The 22803-nt window shown below is 38.1% G+C and overlaps 1 protein-coding gene across 11 annotated transcripts in view; it reads left to right on the top strand.

Moving 5' to 3' along the window:
- Positions 1-485: 485 nt before the first annotated feature.
- Positions 486-22803, top strand: part of Lcorl (ligand dependent nuclear receptor corepressor like) — a 199435-nt gene continuing 177117 nt past the window's right edge. For 3 of the 11 annotated variants that reach the window (XM_021260232.2, XM_087187816.1, XM_087187813.1), the window contains exon 1: positions 1437-1734. In XM_021260232.2, the coding sequence (XP_021115891.2) occupies positions 1566-1734 (169 nt within the window). In that variant the 5' untranslated portion in view covers positions 1437-1565. The other 8 variants (XM_021260234.2, XM_004847227.3, XM_087187819.1 and 5 more) reach the window with 8 other exon arrangements.

Raw genomic sequence — 22803 nt, 5'->3', positions numbered from 1 at the left:
AAACCGAACCCTGAACCTGCAAGGGGTCGACAACTCTTGCTTCTTGAACGGCTCTTCTGTCTCAGAACCTAAGGAAGCTAAAGCTGGTTGGGTTGGCCAGGGCAAGGCGGACAGCACACAGTCTAAGCCTACCTGGAGTACCTCGCAGAGAGGGCTGAGAAGACCGGAGAGTGCTCCTCGCTGCTGGACTACAACGCCCGGCGTGCACTGCTCCACGGCCCTGTGCTTTGCTTGGGGATTCGGGCGCAAAGGAACGTGGGAATTGAAGTTTGCGGGCGGCCAGAGCGCGTCGCTAAAACAGAAGGGAGGCGTTGCCAGTGCGCTCCGTTAGCACGCGGGTTCCTGACTGGGTTTCGGGTCTTTCGCTCCCGCTCAGGGTTTCCGCGGGCGGCAGGAGCAGTATGGCTCGCAAGAGTAAACTCCGGGGGGAGGAAAAAGAGGGAGTGGATGGGGGGGCGGGGTCAGCGGAAGCGGCAGGTTGCTTCCTTCGCCTCCCGCTCCCTCCCCGCCTCTCCCTGAGGGAGCGGTGGGAGGGGGAGGGAAGGGCCGAGGGAAGGTAGTGACACGTGTCAATCAACCCCTCTCCGGGGGGCGCGCGCTCCGGGGCTCGCGCCGAGGGCTCGCGCCCCTGCCTCGTGCCTGCGCCGCTCGTATGTAAATGAGGGCGCGTGACGCGGGACGCAGATGGACAAGGGAAGAGAGAGAATGGCCGCTGCCGCCGCCGCCGCTGCTGCCGCCGCCGCCGCTCAGTGCCGGAGCCCTCGGTGTGCGGCGGAGAGGAGAGGATTCCGGCGGGAACTCGACTCCTGGCGCCACCGCCTCATGCACTGTGTAGGTAAGAGACGCGGGCCGGGCCCCGGGCTGCGCGCGGCGGCAGCTGCCGCAGCTCGAGGAGTTTGTGGCTGAGGGGTTCAGTTCAGCTCCGGCTCGGGTCGGTCCGCTGGGGGAGCGAGATTGGAGCGGCGGCGGCGCGGCGGCCCCGGCGCTCGCCTTTTGTCTCGGAGACTCCCCGCCGGCGTGGTCCGCGCTCCGTCCCCGCCTGCTCGGCTCCGGGGCTCCCCGGGAACTGTTGGTTCGGACCTGCTCCCGAGCCCCCCGGGGAGCCGGCCGTCCGCTCGCCGAGCCCCGAAACTCCGCAGCACCCGGGGCCGCCCGCGGGCCGCCTGTCAGGAGGGAGGAAGCGGTAGCCCGGCGGGCGGGTCGCGGCCGGGCCGGGCGGAGCGGAGCCGGCGGCCGGCGGCAGCAGGAAGGTGGGCTGGTCCGCGCCCCCGCCGGGCGCACACACACCCCCTTCTCCCCGCCGGGGGCCGGGTCGACCGACGCGGCCGAGCTCCGGGACCTGCGCCCGGGGGACGCCGAGGCGCTCGCGGGGCAGGGGCAACGGGTGGGTTGGCTGGGGGGCGAGGGGCCGCGGGGGCGTCGCCCGAGGGGCGGGGGACGCCCAACTCTGCCCTCTCGCGCTTGGCGGCGGCGGCGGTGCGGTGCGTACCCCTTTAAGAAGGAGCCGCTCGAGCGCTGACGGTTGGGATTTGAAGTTCTTCCTCCCTCTTTGGAAGTCTGGACGGATGGGGGGTGTTGCCCTGGCAACGGCACCCCCCCTTCCCCTTCTCGCGGACGCCCCGACGACTCTGGTCCTCTTTCCCCGTCATGTGATGGACTCTTCCCTGCACACTGACACTCTTCGCCCTTCCCACCTCGCCTCCCCGTTCAGTTGCAGTTCTGTCTTCCTTTTCGGTGGGGACTGACGCGTTTTGCTCCAAACTTCTGGACCTGGGGCTCAGACTGGGTTGTTGGGGTGGCGGGAGATGGTGGGACTCCCCGCCTTACTGCAGACTCTCGCGCGCGCGCGCTCTCTTTCCATCCGGGTGAGAAGTCTGCCTGGAGCTCTTATCCAGCAGGTTGGTCTAGTGGGCTCGGACGGGGCACAGACCGGGTGTCTCGTGCATGTTTGTTTTGGAAGGCGGTTGTGGGTGGTGGTTCTTGGGAAGGGGTGGAAAGGAAGATTGTGTGAGGAGTGGACGATGGCATCAGCTTTCTCTGCTGGCGAGTGAATCTTGGCCTTTGGAGTTGGGGAGTAACCTTAGAGCCTTAAGGAAACAACTCTTTACCTTATTTTCCTCTGTTCTCGGCGCCACCTCGCGCCCCTTCCCCCTGCCCCACCCCTCTCACTTTTGTGTGTGGTTAGCGCCTGACGACCTTTCTTGTTTTCACTAATGACGAGGAGATCGTAGTAGATTAAACTAGTAAAAACGTCAATTCGAAATAGGGTGAATAGAGAAAAAACGTACAAGAAGGAAGATTGCTTCTGTTAGGGGCGTTTTAAGTGATGTTTTACCTTTGTAAAATGTATTTTGGTCCCATCTAAGGAAAAGTTATGGGGAAAGGCCCTGGTTAAGTATTAGTAAATGACTTCCGCCCATAAAGTGTTTTTTAAAAGCCTCATTGTATTCTTGGTACCAAGTGTTTGGTATTTGTGGATCTTGAATATAAAATGGACCCATTTTTGCAGTTTCTTAGGTAAAGACCTCTTCTGCAAAACCTGTTTAGAAATTGTTGCCTTCATTCAGATAGAATTAGGTAGATGACGGCATTATGATATGGCTCATGATGTTACTGTGTTAAGTTTTGCCAAGGTACACAGTAATTTGAGGATTTCTGGTCAATTTTTGGTTTAGAATATTTTGAGTTTGGGTTTTTTTGTATCGCTTATTTCGATATATTAAGTATAGCTTTATATCACAAAAATATATGCTTGAAAAAGTCAAATTTTAATTAGATGAAACAAAATTAAAAGTAATTGGATTTGATGGAAAAAAGAACTAGATTATCTTTTTGTAACCTACTTAGATACTATTCAAGTAGTATTGGAAGACATTGAAAATTGAGTTTATACTGTATGTCTAATATGAAATCTGTTGCACCTTAATATAATAATTATATTTTACTGTACAGGAAAATACATATTTCCTGAGTTTTAGCTATATTTGAGAATTTTTTCTCACAGTCCCAGTCAGGAGGCCTACTAAGATCCGTGTTATAATAAAACCCTGTTAAACAAGGTGTACATTTGCTGATTGTGTTTTTTCAGAGTCCTGTCATGTTTATGATGTGATTTGGGGTTAAAAGTAATTTGTATAATTATTTTAAGTCACCTTTGCTATTAATGTGCTTACATTCATACTTTGTGAACATATTTACAAAATAGCCATGTTTTTTTCCTTTCTTTTTTTGTATCTATATGTGACTGCGTGAGTGTGTGTGTGTGTGTGTGTGTGTGTGTGTATTTCTGTATTGAATATTCAGTGTTTGTACTACATGGAATCATTTTTGTAAAATAAAATGCCTTTCTGGAAGAAAATGACCCAAAAGTCTTACTTTTAAGTGAGATATGGAAATTGTAGGTAGTGTCTCAGGATTGTACAGCAAATTAGTACTAGTGAAATTTTGAATCTCAGTTCTTAGCTTAAATGTTTAATCTGATTCATTTTTTAGTACTTATGCTTGAATGCTGCAGGGAAGAATGTTTTAGTTGTCAGTGACTGCTTATACTAGTTGAGAAGGTGAAATGACTGTATATAAAAAGAGATGTTTACCTTCCTCAAAATTGTAGAACTTACCTCGTTGCCTTAGATTTTTGACTACTTTTCTTATTCTTGGTTTTTGCTTTAATTGGAGAGTTGACCTGCAAGCTCTTTTTACCAGTTTTGTAGCTCTATTTATAAGGTAGTGTTTTTTATAATGTTTTTTCTGTAAACCTGAACTATACTATAATTTTGAGTGTGCTCGTTTTACAACTTATTGGATAGTAAATAATATCCTAATACTCAAAATTGATATTGAACAGTAATAGATACAGTCCTGGATCTTATGGAAAATAAAATATAATTAGTTTCTGATGAATCATAAAAATAAAGTCTAGAGTGAAAGAAACATATTAGTACAATTTAAAACATCTGGCCTATTAGGAGAGAGAAGCCAAGTTTTTTAAAAAGTTACTTTGATAGGCCAATTTTTAAAAAAAAATTTATTTTGATGTAATTTTTACCTTATGAAAATGGAAAACTAGTAGGAATTTCTGTATTTCCTTATCCACATTCACCATAATCCACAGTGTTTTTTATTTTGTTATATGTGCTTTTTCATTCTTGCTGTATATCCGTCTATGCATTTCTGAACAATTTGAGAGTAATTTGGAGACATCATACCCCTTTGCTCTTATCTTTTTCAGTGTGTATTTCCTAAAAATAAGGACAGTGTTTTATCTAACCAGTGTAGGAGATCAAAACCAGCAGTTTAGCATTGACATAATCTAATTTATAATCCATATTTAAATTTTTTCTGTTCATTTTTTTCCTCCAAAATCCTCTCACCCTACCCCAGTTCATAATGCACTATAGGATGATTAAGCCCTGCATTTGGTCGTCTTTAGTTTTTTTGTTTTTGTTTTTTTAAATCGGGAATACTTTGTTAGCCCTTCTATTTCTTGACCTTGACATTTTTGAAAAATATGACAATTATTTTGTAGGCTGTCCCTCAATTTGAATTTATTTTCTTATGATTAGGTTAACCACACACTTGGCAGGAATCCTACTTGAAGAGATACTCTCTTCTCAGTACATCATATCTTGATACTCATGATGTTTATCCCAATGATGTCAGCTTTGAAAATTAAGATGTATTTCTCCCTGAAAGTTATTTACTTCTTTGTAATTAATATGCAGCTTATGGAAATGTACCTTGAAGAACAAGATGTTGTCATAATCTGATTGAAATTTCATCCACAAGTTTTAGCATCCATTGATGTTTAACTTTATTCTTTGTATAGTTATTTGAAGTTGACGTCTGTTGTAAAGCAGTCTTTGCTGTCTTCTCTGTATTTATTTAGTTAGTTAGTTAGTTAATGTGAAATCCAATGCTATCATTATTTTGAATCTCAAATTATGTGAGCTTTGCTTGGTGGGAGCCTCATCAAGCTGTTTTGTGTGTGGGTTTTGGTTTTGTTTTGACAAAACAAAATATTCCAAGTTCATGTACTTTACCTGTCCTGTCTCTGGTGTTAGCTGCTTCTCCAAGGTGACTTCCATTCTTTTTAGTGGAAAATAAATTTAGGCACTATTATGGTTTAGATCTAAAATGTCCCCCAGAAGTCTTAGGTGTTCAGAGGTGAGGTTTTGAAGGTGATTGTATCATGGAAGGCTCTCCTCATCAGTGAATTAATCCACTGATGAGTTCATGACTCAGTGTGTTGTTAGGGGCCTGGTTGGAGGATGTGGGTCACTGGGGGCATGACTTGGAAGGGTGTATTATTCTGGCTGCTCCCTTCTTTAATGTTTTCTGGCTTCCATGGGTTGAGGAGCATTCCATCATGCCACTGCTTTGGAGCCAGCCATCCGTGGACTGAATCCTCTGAAACTGTGAGCCAAATAAACCTCGTCTCCTTTAAGTTGTGAGTTTTGAGTATTTTATTCCAGTGATGGGAATGTGACTAATACAGGAACCATGATCTGTGGTTTCAAATCTAGGTTTCAGGACTGAGTTTAAAACCTATTTTTTTCTGAAATAAAAGTGGATTATAAATGTTTCTTTCTGTGGTGACAAAGTGGCAAAGATTGGATTAGAATCATTCTATAAGCTAGTGTCTTTCTTGTATAACACTGTTTTCAGTAGAAATATAATAGCCAAATGTGTAATTATAAATATTTTGGTAGCCACATTAGAAAACACATTTTATTAATCTAATGTATTCAAAATATTATTTTAACATTAATGCACATAGATATTATTAATGAATTGATTTACATTCTTAATATTAAATCTTCACAATTGGATATTTTACATTTATAGCACGTTTCAGTTTGTTCTAGCTACATTCAGTAGTGCCTAACTGCTACATATGGCAAATGGCCCCATCATTGAACAGTTTCTTGAATACTAAGGTACCACTTACCTCATCCCTTAAAATCTCTTGATAGTAACTAAACCTATAGTTTAATTTTTCTTTCCCCAAATCTTTTATTTGGACAGTAAAAGACAGAACATAGGCTTTGGAGCTAGACTACTTGTATTTGAATCCTCGTGTTAATTACTTAGAGTGTGGATAAATTTTCTAACTTATTTGAACTTCAGTTACTTCCATTGTGTCATATCTTGGTATGAGTCTTCCATATAGAAAGCATTCAAGCCGGAGATTTAGCTCAGTGGTTCCGCTGCCTGCCTCGAAAGCGCAAGGTCTTCGAGTTTGATCCCCGGTACCAAAAAAAAAACAACAAAGCATTCAATAAATATAATAAACATTAGCTATTCTTATTCAGATTATTAACTGCTTGAACTTTACATTTTTGTCAGTAGATTTTGGTAGGAATGCTGATGAATAATGAAACAGGTCAAAGGGCATGTTAGAGGAAAAGATAGTAAGGCTTGAATGATTTATATGTTACAGTAATCCAGAGCCATAGAATTAGAGTTTTAGAATCACAGAGTAAAGTTTAGTAAATAAAACTGGCTTTTTGTATGAAGAGACCAAATGGCATTTGATGCCCTTCTACACACTAAGGAATCTTTTAGCCTTGCTAAATAACTGAATATAAGAAATTAGTTTTAGTTCATTTTTAAAAATCAGTATCAGACTAGATATACTTTGAAGCTACATGCTCTGTTGGTATCTACTGTCTCATTTTAGTCTTCCTGTTAATCAACTTAACTCTTCTTTCTGGCTATTTCTTACCTCCTGTTCTTTTATTTTACCACTAACTTCTCCCTTGGCTTACCACTGCTGATATGTAAATCTTAGAAATCTGGATCTGTGAATACTGATAAGGATGGGTCAACTGTCAAAAAAACTTGGATCATAAATTTTTTTTTAAGCACTAGCAAATATATTATTCCTTAAAGATATAAATTGTGGTACCGTCTTAATGGCATGTCTTAGACAGTGGAATTTGTGGCACTTATGAGTAGTTGAGTGTGGTGTCTTAGTTACTTATGTCATTGCTGATATCCACAAGTTAAAAGAGAAAAGGTTTACTTTGGCTCACAGTTTGTGGAGGTTTCGATCTGTAGTCAGCTGGCTCCAAGGCAGGGTGGCATGGCAGATGGGGCATCACAGAGGAGAAACAGTCCATGTCAGAGCAGACGAGGCAGCAAGCAGCTAAGCAAGCTTCCCTTTCCTTTTCATCTCATCCAGGCTACCAGCCTTTTGGGTGGTACCACCTACACCCAGGGTGGGCCTTGCCATTGTCCACTCCCAGAACTATACTAAACCAATCAATGAACTAATTTAGTACTACACACCCTTAATCCCAGTGTCATACACCTTAGATCCAGCTCACTTTGAAAAACCCCGCCTATGAGTGCATGAGGCTTTGGGGGAGACATCTAGATAACAAACTATCACAAATGGTTAAGACATATCGCCAGCTTTCTTTGTAAAATAGGCATATTAATGAATTTTGCATGTAAATTTTGAAATTATGTGTACTCCTGGATTATTTTATCCTTGAAAGAGTATACTTCTACCATCTTTGAGACCAAGCAGGATGCAAATTTTGTATTTTTGCAGCTGTTAGATATTATCTGCAGATTAACGATGTAGCTTCATTGGTCCACGGTTATCAATTTAACATTAATCCACATAGAAGTCTCTTTGTGCCCATGGAACATCCCTAGGCTGACTACTCGTGTGCTGCCCTCCCTGTTTAGCTGTGCACATAAGTTGCTGTTGTGTAACCCTGCTTTCCTGGTTTTTCTGACCTCCAACCCTGGCCTTCAGTTTTCTACTGCAGTCTTGTGGGGGAGCAACATAGATATGTTGGTTCTTCCTCATTTGTCTAGACCAGTGATGGTGGACCTTTTAGAGACCCGAGTGCCCAAACTGCAACCCAAAACCCACTTATTTATCACAAAGTGCCAACACTTCAATTAAACCTGAATATTGGCCACCATGCAAAAGCTCTTATGAGTCACTGCTAATGAGTTATGGCTTATGACATCATTCCCTGGTGCCGCTACTCATTTCCAACCATTGCATGGCCCCTATGTGCACTGTTACCTGATGCCCAGCTGCTGGGGCGATGCTGGGACAACTTGGCTCACTTGCCAACAGAGAGAGCTCTGTGTGCCTGCAGTGGCACACATGCCATAGGCTCCCCACCACCTGTCTAGTCTTTTAGTTGAAACCTCTAACTTTGTGTGTGTGCAGTGGTTACTTTTTTTTTTTTTTTTTTTTGGTACCAGGGATCGAACTCGGGTCCTTGCACTTGCACAGCAGGTGGCAAAACCACTGAGCCAAATCCCCGGCCCCTAAATAGTATTTGTTCCTTTGGTACCCAGATAGTTCCTAATTTATGGTAGTCAGACTTAGGATTTTTTTCTTTTGTAATGGTGTAGAAATGATACATACTGAAACTTTTAAAATTTTTAATTTGTATCTTTTCTCTGGCTAGTGATATATGGTATGATATTCTCGAGATGCCAGGCAGTGGCAGCCAGCCATAGCTCCTAGTCAGTTACGTATTCATGAGGGTAAACAATTAGTACTCTACACTGTATTTAGTATATTACACGAAACATTAAACCTTTTATTATAAAACAGACTTTGTGATTTATGATCTACCCAGCTGTAGGTTAAGCGTTCTAAGCACATTGAAGGCTGAGCTATGATCAGGATATAACCCTAGGGTAAGTCAAGGCTCATCTGTATATGTAACTAGTACTCATGGCTGATACTTAACAGAACACTGAAGTCATAGGTCCAGAATTTTGAGGACTCACTTAACTTTATTAGAGTGTGTACCTAGGGCTGAATCTATAATACAGTAATCCTTTCAAGTTTTTGTTCACAACAGAATCTGGATAAGAAAATATGAATGGCCCAGAGCAACCTACTGCAAATGGTAGAAAACTAACAAAATAATGCCATCTTTGCATTTGAAGAATAGCATTTATCCTTAATTAAAGGTAAATAAAAATTTTAAGAATTTTCATGTTTGCTAGAAAATAAAACTTACAATGAGGAATCATTTTTCTATATCTCATTCCCTTTCCTTTCATATAGTTTTCCCATAAGTGTCAGCAATCCTATGCTTACATGTGCTTCTTACCTGTTTTTTTTTTTTTTTTACTAAATTTACTTTTACTTTATTTTTTTAAGCTGTTGCCAAGTTATTACTTTCCTTATAGTATTTCATAGATTCAGATTTTTGATGCAGCTAGTATGGGGGCAAAGTCACATATCAGTATCTGCAGTGCTGATTGTACTATCTTCCCATGTAACTTAAAATTACTATAAATTGTTTGAAATAGCTGTTTTGATATCTCCCATTTTTTTCATCAGTAAAAAACTCATGACCATACTCAACTAGGTGATCATGGTCTCTCAGACTGGTTCTTATATCTCCTCTGTTTGTCTAATTTCTTCTTTAAACAACCAGGTCTTTTTCATGTGCTTTTCTTTAATGCCCATTGCTCCAAAGTTTTGAGTGTCCTTTTAGTGAGATAACCTACACTGCATTCTCAGTCACCTTTACAATATAACTTCAACATAGGAGTCTTTTCTGGAGTACTAACTGAAAAACGAGACATTTTCCTATTAATTCAAATTGACCAGTTCTTTTCTAATGGTTGTGTGCAAAGTGTGTAGCTTAAAAGTAACTTTTCCTTCAGAAGTTTCCTATTAGAAGTTTTCATATTTAAATAATAAACTTTTTAGAGACAGGGAACTAATTTTTATAAGCGATAGTACTAAATGGAAAGAATGTAGCTCCTTTGCAGCCTGTATCATCTGAGGAACAAGGCACAAGCAATTTATTTCATCTCTGTTTTATTCAAATGATCTATATGTCTTTCCTTACACCAACACTGCCTTGATTACTTTAGAAGAAGTCTTAAAATTAGGTCCTAAACGTCTTCCAACACTGTTTTTGTTTTTGTTTTTGACTTTTCTAGGCCCTTTGTACTCCTATATAACTTTTAAATTTCTATATCCAATTCTTCATTTATAGCAAGTATACACAGACCTGAGTTTTTATATATACTTTGTGTTTTCTGATCCTGCTAAATTCAAGTACAAGTTCTAGGGGCTCCTAGAGATTTCTTAGTATTTTCTCTGTAGATGATCATTTCATCTACATATAAAGATTTTGCTTTTGCCTTGCCAATCCTATCCTAGTTGTGTCATTTTATTACCAGACTGTTTTGGTGTGGACTAGGTTTCAAAGTTTAATGGCCAGATAAAGAGTAAGCATATCTGCCCTTGTTCCCCACCTTAAGGAGAAAGCATTGTATCTTCTCCATTCATATAAGGCGTTCTCGCTGTAAGTGTGGAGTACATGTCTTTAATCTGTTGAGAAGGTTCTGTTCTACTTCTAGTCTCCTGATAGCTTTTACCATGAACAGCTATAGAATTTAGTCCAATACTTTTTCTGCAACTACTGACAGGATCATATGGCTTTTTCCTTTCCTCTCTTAAAATGATGACTTTTAGGGGTGGATCTTCCAATGCTGAACCAACACTGCCATCCCTATAACAAAACCACTTTCTACATCCTGCCATATCTGACTTCTAATACTTTGTTTTATTAAACAAATTTCTATCTATGTTCATACTTTTTTCTTCTATTATCTTTATCCAGTTTTAGGATTAGCACAATGTTGAGTTCCTAAAATGAGGGGAGCAGTGTTCCTTCTTTTTTTTGCTTTAATTGTTTGATATAATTTATCAGTTAAAATGTTTATGAGCCTGCTGTTGTCATATAGGTAGGTTTTCAAGCTAGGAATATACTTTCTTTGATAGACGCTATTCAAATTTTATATTTCCTCCAGAGTCAGTTTCATTAGTTTGTCTTCCAAGGTACTTCTTAGAAGTTGTCAAATTTATTTCAAAAAAGATTTTTGTAATACGCTTTCTATATCCTTTTAAATTCTGTAAAATCTGTGGTAATGTCTCCTAGATCTTAATGTAATTTTAAAAAATGTATAACTGATATTGTGTAACAGGAAGAAAAGGTCTAAAAGAGCAGGGGAATTGTGAGGGGTAGGGGAAGGGAAAAAAGGGAAAGGGAAAAAATATGAGAAGAGGAAAAAAATGGAAACAAGGTCTTTGCAAATAGGGAAGGGTAGGGGGTGAAGGGAGGGCAAGGGAAGGGGAAAAAAAAATAAGAACCAAGATACTTATGTAATGGTACAAGATCCCAATGATGAATGTAACTATATTTTATACCTAAAATGTACCAATAAAATTAATGGGAAAAAAATTTATTTCATCTTTCATAGATGGAAATCTGTGAAATTTAAGTTAATCTCTATAGTCAAATGTTTGCTATTTTTGTTTTAATGAAAAATGCCAAACTATATAGTAATGGTTTGGGAGCTGAAGATATAAATTAGAGAATTATCAGGCTAAGGATGACATTTAAATCCATGGAAATGGATGAGATTACCTAGGGATTTAAAGGGTAGTATAACTAGAAAAAGGAGGATTCAGTCCCATACCTGAAAACTGTTTAAATCCTTGTATAGAGGAAAAAGAACCTTAAAGCAAGGGCACGCACTAAACTTTTATACTCAAAAGTAAGTTGACTAAGTAGAAAATGAGAAGCAGGGCCGGGGATTTAGCTCAGTGGTTCCTTCGCTTGCCTCGCAAGCTCAAGGACCCGAGTTCGATCCGTGGTACCAAAAAAAGAAAATGAGAAGCAATTGCTGTCACCATATCCAAGAGAAGAAAAAAACACTTTACAATAAGAAATATCTTAGATGTGGAGATGTGAGGTGCATAGGTGGAACAGGAAAAGTGTACGTTGTTTGGTGAACATGGAGGTTCTAGGTGACCAACTAGGTGAATTTTAGCAGTGATGGAGATAGTAATCATATTTTAGTAGGTTCAAAAATAATTATTAAGGTTATGTTCAAGTTAACATTTCTAGTAGATTACTCATTTAAAGAATCATGTTTCCTTAGATTTGACGGCACACACTTGTAATCCCAGCTACTTGGGAGGCTAAGTTAGTAGGCCAGCTTGGGCAGTTTAACAGGACTTTGTCTCAAAAACTGTGTAGCTGTGAGGCTCAGTGGTAGAGTGTTTGCCTAGCATGCAAAAGGCCCTGGGCTCAATCCCCAGTACTGGGGAGAGGCTATGTTTTGAGGAATAAAGGATAATTAGAGCAGTAGTTGGAGGCATGAGGTGTAGGGATGTTTGTTTTTTAGATGGGAGATAAAATTTACAGTACTGAGATGGAGAATACTTTTGTGAATCAGTGATATCTACAGTTCTTTTATGTGCTGAATTTGAGCTGAGAGCTGATAGCAACAGAATATTGAGGCAAATATATTGGAAATAGGATAGTCTTGGCTCGAATCACAAAGACGTGAGCTCCGAATTTATCTTTTTGACTTCAAAAACTATTTCCAGTCAAGCTAATCATTAAGTTATGGTATGTGTGCCATTAGTGTGGTATGCATTTTAAATAAATGTTCTTTTAAAAAATTAATTTACTGTTGCCAGTAAATCATCACATATCTTGAGTCCTATACTATGTGCCAGTTGATTGGGATATAATTCCGTGTTTCTTCCTAAGTTCTGAACTGGCAGTAGACTTTAGGCATTAGGTATCGAAATACTAGCATTTTAATGGTAAAGTTGGATTGAAAAACTTGACTCAGAACTGGGACAAAAAATAGAAATTATATCTCATTACACTGTAGGCCCCTGATTTGAACTTAATCTATCAGACAGGGTTCTGCTGAAGTACAAGGAAGCATCACCTCAATGAGGCAGAGTGATCAGAAGAGTTGGCCACCAATGAAAAAAAAAAAAGACTTTTAAAACATTATTTCACTAGGGCCAACTATCAGGATGTTGTTGTCAATACTAGTTTTGTATCCTTTGTGAAGACTGAAGAGTAGAGAAAACATCAAAAACTTCTTTCAAATCACTTTCCCTGAGATTGTGAAGTTTTCATGGGAGCTCTCTTTTATGGGAAGGGCAGCAACTGTTGATTGGGCCAACAGTAGGTTTGGATTTGGACCTTGCTTTTATAGAACTTATAGTGATTAGACATGCCAGGTATTAGACTTAGTATGATATAGTGGAAAGACAGGAGGAAACAATTTTGACTTGAAGGATCCAAAAAGACTAGGCTTCAGAGTGAAAGTAGGGACAGCAAACTCTATATAAGGAATGGTTAGTGAATATGTTAAGTTAGAGGCATAGCTGGGCAGACATGGACTCACTTAGCCATCCAGTCCTAGACGCTATAAAGAAGCACAGTGTAATATGATTTTGGCAGTTAATATTCTCTCTGAATAGTTCACTCCCAAGGGCTATCTTGGGAGTGAACTCTTGCAGCTACTCTTCTGTGTTGTTGTAATGCAAAAGCAGTCTCTAAATGAATGAGCATGACTTTCTTCCAATAAAATTTATTTTCAAAATTAGGTAGATTTGGTTTGCAGGCCATGGTTTGCTGATCTCTGACTTAAAAGATGTAGCGAGAAAGTAGGGTGTAGGTACAGAGGGATAGTATATACGTCTAAGTGGAAATAATGATATATTCTGCAAATATTCAGCACTGTTTTATCATTGGAGTATAGAGTAAGAGTAGAAAGTAGGACTGGAAGTACAAATATGGTTTCTAGAAGGAGGAAATTATGAGCCTTTGAAATTTTTTTAATAGATAATAAGCGCAATCAGATAAGCCAGTTTATTTTCATTTGGAACATCTGTTGTTCAGGTTTGAGGGGGTTTTGTTTGCAGTAGTTTTAAGCAGCTCAAACTAAAACAGCCCTCTTCAGTCAAAACTGGGAAAATGAGCAGTCATCACTTCAGTATTTTAATTAAGACATTGGATTGCCAAAGTTCTCTCAGATGGTACCTTTCTTTTCTTCCTAGGATTTCAATAATTTGAGAAATAAAACAAAGATGGAAGCCAAAATACCATTTGTTACTAATAGAGGCCAAGTTAGAGAGGAATAGTCATGTGGGCTAGTATAGGCAGACTTATCTATCCAGTCCTAGGCCCTGTACAGAAGCACAGCTTAATGTGATTTCTCTCGTTTTGACTTCCAAGGGTGAGAGGAACAGAACTGAGTTAGCTCTGTCTGCACAGTTACTCATTCCAGAATCACCAGATAAGTTACTTCAGTTGTCAAGGCCTGAAGAGAGACAGATTGTGCTAGTGGGAGCATCCTTCCTCATAGAAAGGAACCAGGGAGACTTATGTTTGTGGATAAGTGTACCAGCACTAAATGTACTAAAAACACATGAAAACCACATATTCTGGATTTTTAAATAATATTTAATTTTAGTGTTTGGAACAACTGTATTTTTAAAATTCAATTAAAAAATCAGTAGTTCTTAAAAATTATTTAGGTTTTCCATAGGCCTTTGTAAGATACTTATAAGTAAAAAGCATGTTTGGCTAAAAGATACAAGTCTCTCTTTTGTATAATAGCTTTCAATTGACTTTTTAAAATTTAGAAAGAATTAGAATGGCATAATAAAATACTATTTAAGTGGAAAAAAGCAGGTATAGTTGACCCTCTCTCTCTTTTCCTGGATTTCCTATTCATAATAGTGAAAATTTTGGGGGGGGGTGGAATGTTATCTGTCCTGAACATGTATGAGTGTTTTTCGTCATTATTTCCTAAATAATACACTATAATAACTATATGCATAGTATTTATGTTGTATCAAGTATTGGTAGTCTAGAAATGATTGAAGTATATGGGAAGATAGGCACAAGCTATATGCAATGCAAATCCTATGCCATTTTATACAGGGGACTTGGGCACCTGCAGGTATTAATATCTGTAGTGGGCCTGAAACCAATCCCTCACTGATACTGTGGGATGTCTGTGTTTTGACAAGTGGGTTATTGTTTTAATTAGCTCCACTTATAGGTGCTTAACACAGTTTATTTACTGGCATTTTTTTAATGTCATTTGTTCTACCATACATCTTTCTTTTCCCTTTCTGAATAATTCAGTACTAAAACTTACCACGTAGGACCAAACAGGGTCAGAGTCCACACTGGGTGGAGTGTGTGGGAGGCAGAGCCATGCCTTATAAGGAGGAGTGGGGTGTCAGAGCCTGATGGAGTGAGGAGGGTATCCACCTAGGTTTTTGCAATTGTGAGAGTGAGGAACATGTTTGCATAGGAGAGTTGCAGGGTGTCAGAGCCTAAGGAGTATGAGTTTACTATCTCTGAAGGAGTGTGGCTTGGTATACATGAGGGTCTGTTGGTCCTGGTACCAGAGATGTTCACACTGGAACAAGATAAGAGAATGAGGAGAGCATGCCTGTTGTGGGTGTATTGAGGCTCAGGTGGGTTGAGGAAGAGTCCATGAGTGGAGGTCTCTTAGTGCAATGTGTCAGTGGTGACACACAGATAACAATGGCATTGTGTGTCATTGTTAAGTGCAAGGTGTCAGAGCCCGAGGGTGGAGTAGGAAGGCATCTCAGTAGAGAATCAGTGCAATATGGGCTATCAAAGTCTGAGCATTTTAGGAGAATATTCTTGGAGGAGAAGTGCGAGGTATGTGGAATAGGAGCCTTTAACAGGGTGGGATTGTACACATGGGGTAGTACCTGGAGGGGTGAGGAGCATGTCTGTGTGGGGAACGGGAGATAGCCACATAAGAGGTTGATTACATACAGGGAGACTAATCAAATAAATGTTAAGGATTATGGGAGCCAGGTTTCTTCTTGTCTAAGATGGTAGTTGCAAATATGGAAGTAGAGAAAACTAGAATGTTGTCTGTAGTATTGAGTTGGAAATAAGATATTGGTGTGACTTTATGGTTTTTATTGTGTGTGTGTGTGTGTGTGTGTGTGTGAGAGAGAGAGAGAGAGAGAGGAACAGAGAGAGACGGAGACACTGTATTAGTCACTGAGAAGGGGCCTAGAGCAGTGACACACTAATAACAGTGAGCATAATGTGTCATTGTTAATTTCCTGGTGGTTTTTGTAAGAGAATGCCTTTGTAAGAAAATACTAAATAAAAAAATTGAAGAGTGATGTGATATCATAGGTCATTTATTCTTAAATGGTTGGAAAAATAAAAGTTTTTACATTAAACATTTTCTATAAGATTATAAATTTAAAAAGAAATACAGTACTTAAAAGCAATGATGTTAGTCTACTCATTATGTTCTCATGAAATAATCACTTCTAGTTCTAAAAATTGTATAGTAATATATAGTTGTATAGGTTTTTGAGCATTAAGGATTTCCCCTACTAATAGCTGTTGTTTTTGAATGTTTAACTTGTGTGAAGTACTATGTTAAGTGCTTTTATATATTGTCATATTTAATTTTCACAAATGAATACTGCTGTTTTTGTCTTCATTTTACAGATCAGAAAAATGAGACCTAGAGAGGCAAATTGGCTGGGCCAGTACTTTCTAGTAAATGTGAAGTAGAATTTACATTTGTGCAAAAATCTCCACTGGTTCCCCATTGACCTTTGGATAAACTCTAAATTCAATATAGCTTTGAAAGCCCTGCATAATTTGCCCCACTGCACTGCCTTAGCTTTTTTGTTTTTGTAATCTGAGCACAACAATCAAAGGACTGCATCAGCAACACGTTAATAGTACTATAGTAATAATAGTAACTAACATTTATTGATTATAGTCAACATTTTTATTAGTGCTTATTCCAGGTATGGACTTTTACACACAGTAGATCCTTTAATCCTTGCAAAAAGTTTACATATCAGCATTGTTTTTAGCATTTTACAGAGTCACATCGAAACCTTTGCAAATCCTTAATCATCATACCTCTAGCTTTTTGCATATTTGTTTCCTCATTCTGGATTATAGTAGCTTCTATTCCATTGCTACCTTTTTAAAGTTTTAAAACACAGACATGCACATATATACATCACAACATACACATATATAGAGAAAAGTATGTGATCATAAAGTTATACCCAGTGAACAACGTGAAAATACTCTCATAATCACCGCCAAATAAAGAATTAGAAATTCTCAGAAGTTCCTCGTTAGTCCTTATAAACACCAATTTCTACCATTCTCCACAAATGTGAATAGTATTCTGGGTTCTTAATGCAATAGATTGATTTTACCTGTTTTGGGAAACTTTGTTTAAGTGGAACAATATAGTATGTAGTCTTTTGTGTTTAGCTTTTAAAATCAGCATTGTTTATGTGATTCATTCATGGGGCTGCCTGCAGGTAGTATTTTTTGTATGTTCAGGGCTGTACAATATTCCAATGTATAAATATAACATCTGTTGTTTTGAAGGGTATTTGGGTTGTTTCCAGTGTGCATTATTAGAAGTAATATGGTGAATGTTGTTGTACATTAAATACATATTCTTTTTTTTTTTGATACCGGGGATCAAACTCAGGTCCTTGCGCTTGCACAGCAGGCGGCGAAACCACTGAGCTAAATCCCCGGCCCCTAAATACATATTCTTAATTTCAGATCAACTCTTGGATTTATTTACACTTTATTTTAGATGACTAGATTTGACTCTTTTCTAAAATTCTTCTTAGCTGTTACAAGTGTAAAATATGTACCTTCTGTGTTATACCACTCTCTTTCCTATCATATTTATGCTTATACTAACTGTTTGCTTGCTTACTTCCCATCCAGTTGAAAGTGTGTGTTTCTTTGCATGCACGCATACCCTACCCAAAGAAGACATGTTTTCTCCTGTCTTCTCTTCCTGACACCCACTGAATATTGAAATAATTGTTGAGTGAGTAAATTTTCTATATATTCACCCTTTCAGTGCTAAAAAAAAAAATTGAAAAACCGCAACCATAAATCTAATGGATACTCACCGGTCATTGGAGAGATGCAAATGAAAACAACACTGAGATTCCACCTCACTCCAGAAAGAATGGCTATTATCAAGAAATCAACCAATAACAAATGCTGGAGAGGCTATGGGGAAAAGGAACCCTTTTCCGCTGTTGGTGGGAGTGTAGACTGGTGCAACCACTGGGGTAATCAATCTTACTTTTTTGAGTAATCAATCTTTCTTAACTCTTCTTGGTCTCTTCCCAAGAGAAAACCATCAGCCCACAGTGATATATGCACACCCATGTTTATAGCAGCGCAGTTTGTAATAGCTAAATCTCGGAAACAGCCCAAATACCTTTCAGTCAACAAGTGGAAAAAAAAGATGTGTTTTTTTTTTTATGCAACGGAGTACTACTCAGCCATAAAGAATGAGAAACTAGAGACATTTATAACTAAATGCAGTACTCTTAAGTGAAATAAATAGGAAACACATGTGCAAATTTCGAATAGTTTCTCTGGTGTGAGAAACTGAAAGTGTAAATGAGGACCAAAATGTATAATAGATAATGTGAAATAGGAAGAAAGGGTCGAAAGGGAAAGGGGAAGTTTGGGGGCGGGGGGGAGAAAAGAAGGAAAAAAATGGAAACAAAGGTTTCGTAAATAAGGAACGGTGGAGGGGTGGAAGGGAGGGAAGGGGAATGGGGAAAAAACAAGAACCAAGATATATCACGTACAGGTACAATTTCCCAATGAATGTGATCATAATGTATACCTAAAATGTACCAATAAACTTAATAAAAAGTCTAATGAATATTGGGTAATGTGCTTGATTATTCTGTGCAGAATTATCCTAAAATTGGTTAACAAGTTGTATTAAAATTTATTTTTTTATTTTTTTATTTTTTTGGTACTGGGGATCAAACTTGGGCCCCTGCGCTTGCGCAGTAGGCAGTGAAACTGTGTTAAAATTTTAATGTGACAGGCATCTATGCCATGTCTTACATAGTTATTCTACTACACAACTTTTGAAACTTTATAACTCCTAACATTTAATAACCTTATTTATGGCAAATTTAATATTTGTCCTTCAGAGGTGCTCTAAGTTTTGGAAATTACCAAAAGACATTTGGAACCAAGACTGGGGAATATTATGAGTAGTAAACTGTATCAAAAGTGAGTTCAGAGTTTGATCAACAAAGACTGACTCTTCTTCCCTAACTTCCTCCCTCCCACCCACATAGGGCCTTAAAAGTTTTCTTTTTACAAGATTAATTCACTGAATTCAGGTAGAATTAAGTCGTAATTTATAGTACAGTATTGTGCTTGAGGTTTTTTTTGTTTTTCTTTTTTGTCTTAAAACCTAGCTATTCTTACAGGATACTTATGCTTAATTTATACTACTATTTCTTTAATTTGTAAAAGTTACTTTCTTTTTCATTTTAGACTCGTTTATCTTGATTGTTGTTAAAAAACTAATACTTTCATATTTGTTTTAACCATCCTGTCCATAGCTAACAATTCTCCCCCACCTCAATTAAGTAGTAATGGTTATATATTTTTCAACCATCTTTTAATCTTTATCTCTTTATTATTGCTTTTTAGGAGTTTCAAATGATGTTTGTTTTCTGTGAAGACTGTCACTATTTTAGTGTTTTGTAAAGCATTGTTATTTGCCAAAAATGTTCATTTTTTACATTATTAATTATATCTTACTCTTTAACAACTGATATCTTTGTTAAAACAAGTTATTTTGTTGAATATAAATGATACTTCCTTCCCGTCAACCAAATCCTCTAGCAACCCTAAAATTCAACTACATTTATTAGGTAAATCACTGTGACAGATCCAATAAGCAGTACATGCTAGTAATACCTCTATTGTGAAAGGAACTAAACATTTTAGCTCTCTCTCCCTAACCAAAAAGCAAAACAAGTTTCAAAATGTTACTCAAATTAGAATACGAACATAGTTAAATAATACAGTATTAGTAACAGTAAGTTCTAACAAACAAGATTAAAGAAGGCTTTGAGATATCATTTAGACAATAGTTGTATGCCAGGTTTTTATATTTTATATATCAACAAAATGTTGCTTAATGTGGTTAACTAATTGTTTAGTGATAAACCTGGAAGAAAATGTTTTAGGTTGATTTGGAAGACAGGATACTGGACAAGGGAACAAAGATAGAGAAATGATATTTCTGTATGTACAAAAGCTCACGTGTCTAAACAACATAATGTGTCAGTTGAAAAGTGATATGTAATTTGCTTATGATGCTATGATACAAAAAAGGGTACAGAATAGGCAGGGGTTGGATCAAAGAAGGCCACATATGCTATGTTAGAACATGGTAATTTATCTTTGTAGGTGGTAGAGAGGCACTGAAGAGTTTAAAGTAAAATTAGTAGAAAGTCTTGTCTTCCAAATAAGTTGATTAGAGCAGCAATTCTGGTATCTATTATAAGAACCTTAATGATTAGATAGATATTCCAGTAAATCTTGAATTTTCTACATTGCTGCACATGGTGTGCAACAGAAGTGGATCTTCAAGGTAAAAAACTTCCTGTTTGGAATTATAAAAGTTTGTTTCAGTTTATTAATTAAATCATGCTTCCAGACAGTTTACACAGTAATGTAGTGTGTGTCCTTTTATCTTAAAAGAATAAAATACGACAGGTGAAATTTCCATCTGTCATTTGTCTGTCCCATTCCCTTGCTCCATCCTAGAGGTATATATTTTTCTCTCAGTGACAGTCTCCTATAAAGCATTGAGTCTTCTTGCTACAAGTTATTTCAATGTAATGAAATATTTTAAAGTATCTTTTATGAAAGACATACATTTAATTTATTTATTTTAAATGGTCAAAAAAACCTATTTAAAAATTTAAAGCATATTATTCATCCCAGATTTGTCTTTTCATATCTGCTTACATCTGTTTTTCAGCTACTACATTTGTGTAAAATGAGGCATATCAGTGGTGATGACTTTCTCTTTTGACATTTTGGGCTGAATAATAGAGTTATTTTTATTAATATAATCACTGCACAGTCCTTCATAGCAGAAAATATATCTACTAGTACTCACAGAAAGAAAAGACTGAACAAGATAGTAATATACTGATTAATGAAGAAATATTGGTTACACTGAAATTAAAGAAATAGAAAAAACACTAAATCAAGAAAGGATGTAGTTAAAAAATGATTGAATTTCCGAAAGCTACTTGATGTGAAAAAAGAATAATAATAGCCGATTTTTAACCTACAAATTGGGCTGAATTGTAAAAGTTATTTTAAGAATGAATATCTTAGATCTTAGAGTGAAATTTTCCCCTCAAACATTCATTCTACCAATATTTGAATGGCTAACATGGCCAGGTACTGAGGCTACCAAGATGACATGTCCTGCAGAAAAAGCATTCGACAAAATCCAACACCCATTCATGATAAAAACCCTACACAAAATTGGAATGGAAGGTCTTTATCTTTACCTGATTAAGGCTATATATGAAAAACCAACAGCCAACATCATACTAAATGGTCAAAAACTGAAAACCTTCACGCTAAAATCAGGAACAAGACAAGGATGTCTACTATCACCACTCCTATTCAATATAGTTCTGGAAACATTAGCCACAGCAATTAGACAAGAGAAAGAAATAAAAGGAGTAAAGATAGGAAAGGAAGAAGTTAAACTGTCATTATTTGCTGATGATATGATACTCTACATAGAAGACCAAAAAAACTGCCAAAAGACTTCTAGACTTAATTGACAGATTCAGTAGAGTAGCTGGATACAAGGTCAACACTCAAAAAACAATAGCCTCTTGTACACAAATAACAGAATCACTGAGAGAAAAATTAGAGAAACAGTTCCTTTTACATTAGCATCCAAAAAATGAAATATCTAGGAATCAGTCTAACAAAGGAAGCAAAAGACCTCTACACAGAAAACTGCAGCACTCTGAGAAAAGAGATCGAAGAGGATGTAGGAAAATGGAAAGATATCCCTTGCTCCTGGGTAGGAAGAATCAACATAGTGAAAATGGCCATACTTCCAAAACTGCTATATAGATTTAATGCAATACCAATTGAAATTCCAACAATATATTTCACAGAACTAGAGAAAACAATCCAAAAATTAATTTGGAACCAGAAGAGACCTAGAATAGCAAAAGCAATTCTAGGCAACAGAGACATGGCAAGGGGTATCACAATCCCCAACTTGAAACTATACTACAAAGCTACTGTGATAAAAACAGAATGGTACTGGCAAAGAAACAGACCCGAGGATCTGTTAGATTAGATCTAATAGATTAGAAGATACAGAAAACAACTCCAGACATACTCAGCCACCTCATCTTTGACAAAGGAACCAACCATCCTCACTGGAGGAAAGATATCCTCTTTAATAAATGGTGTTGGAAAAACTGGATTTCAACCTGCCAAACATTAAAACTAGACCCATATCTACAACTATGCACTAAACTAAGATCGAAGTGGATTAAAGATCTAAATATTAAGACAGAAACACTATACTTGCTGGAAGATAAGTTAGGTAGAACTCTTGAAGACATTGGCATAGGAAAAGACTATGAACAAAACCTCAGTAGCATGGGAACTAGCAGAAAGAATCAACAGCTGGGATCTCATCTCATTAAAAAGCTTCTGCACTGCAAGAGAAAACACCAGCAGAGCTAACAGACAACCTACAATGTGGGAAAAAATTTTTAGCAGCTGTACCTCAGACAAAGGACTACTATCTGGAATATATATAAAGAACTGAAAAAATAAAAAAATAAAATCAACCCCCCCCAAATTTAAAGACCCAGTTCAAAAATGGGCATCTGAAATGAACAGACATTTCTCAAAGAAGTAGAAATAGCAAATAAACGTATGAAAAAATGTTCAACATCACTGGTCATTCGAGAGATGCAGATGAAAACAACACAGATTCCAGCTCACCTCAGAAAGAATGGCTGCTATCAAGAAATCAACCAATAACAAATGTTGGTAGGGTTGTGGGGAGAAAGGAGCCCTTCTC

The sequence above is a fragment of the Heterocephalus glaber genome, unplaced genomic scaffold (assembly GCF_053883595.1).
Source record: "Heterocephalus glaber isolate CG9 unplaced genomic scaffold, H.glaber_assembly_v1.0 deba00001509, whole genome shotgun sequence".
Taxonomy (NCBI): domain Eukaryota; kingdom Metazoa; phylum Chordata; class Mammalia; order Rodentia; family Bathyergidae; genus Heterocephalus; species Heterocephalus glaber.
The sequence above is the reverse complement of the archived record's forward strand: the minus strand, read 5'-3'. Positions and strand labels throughout refer to the sequence as shown.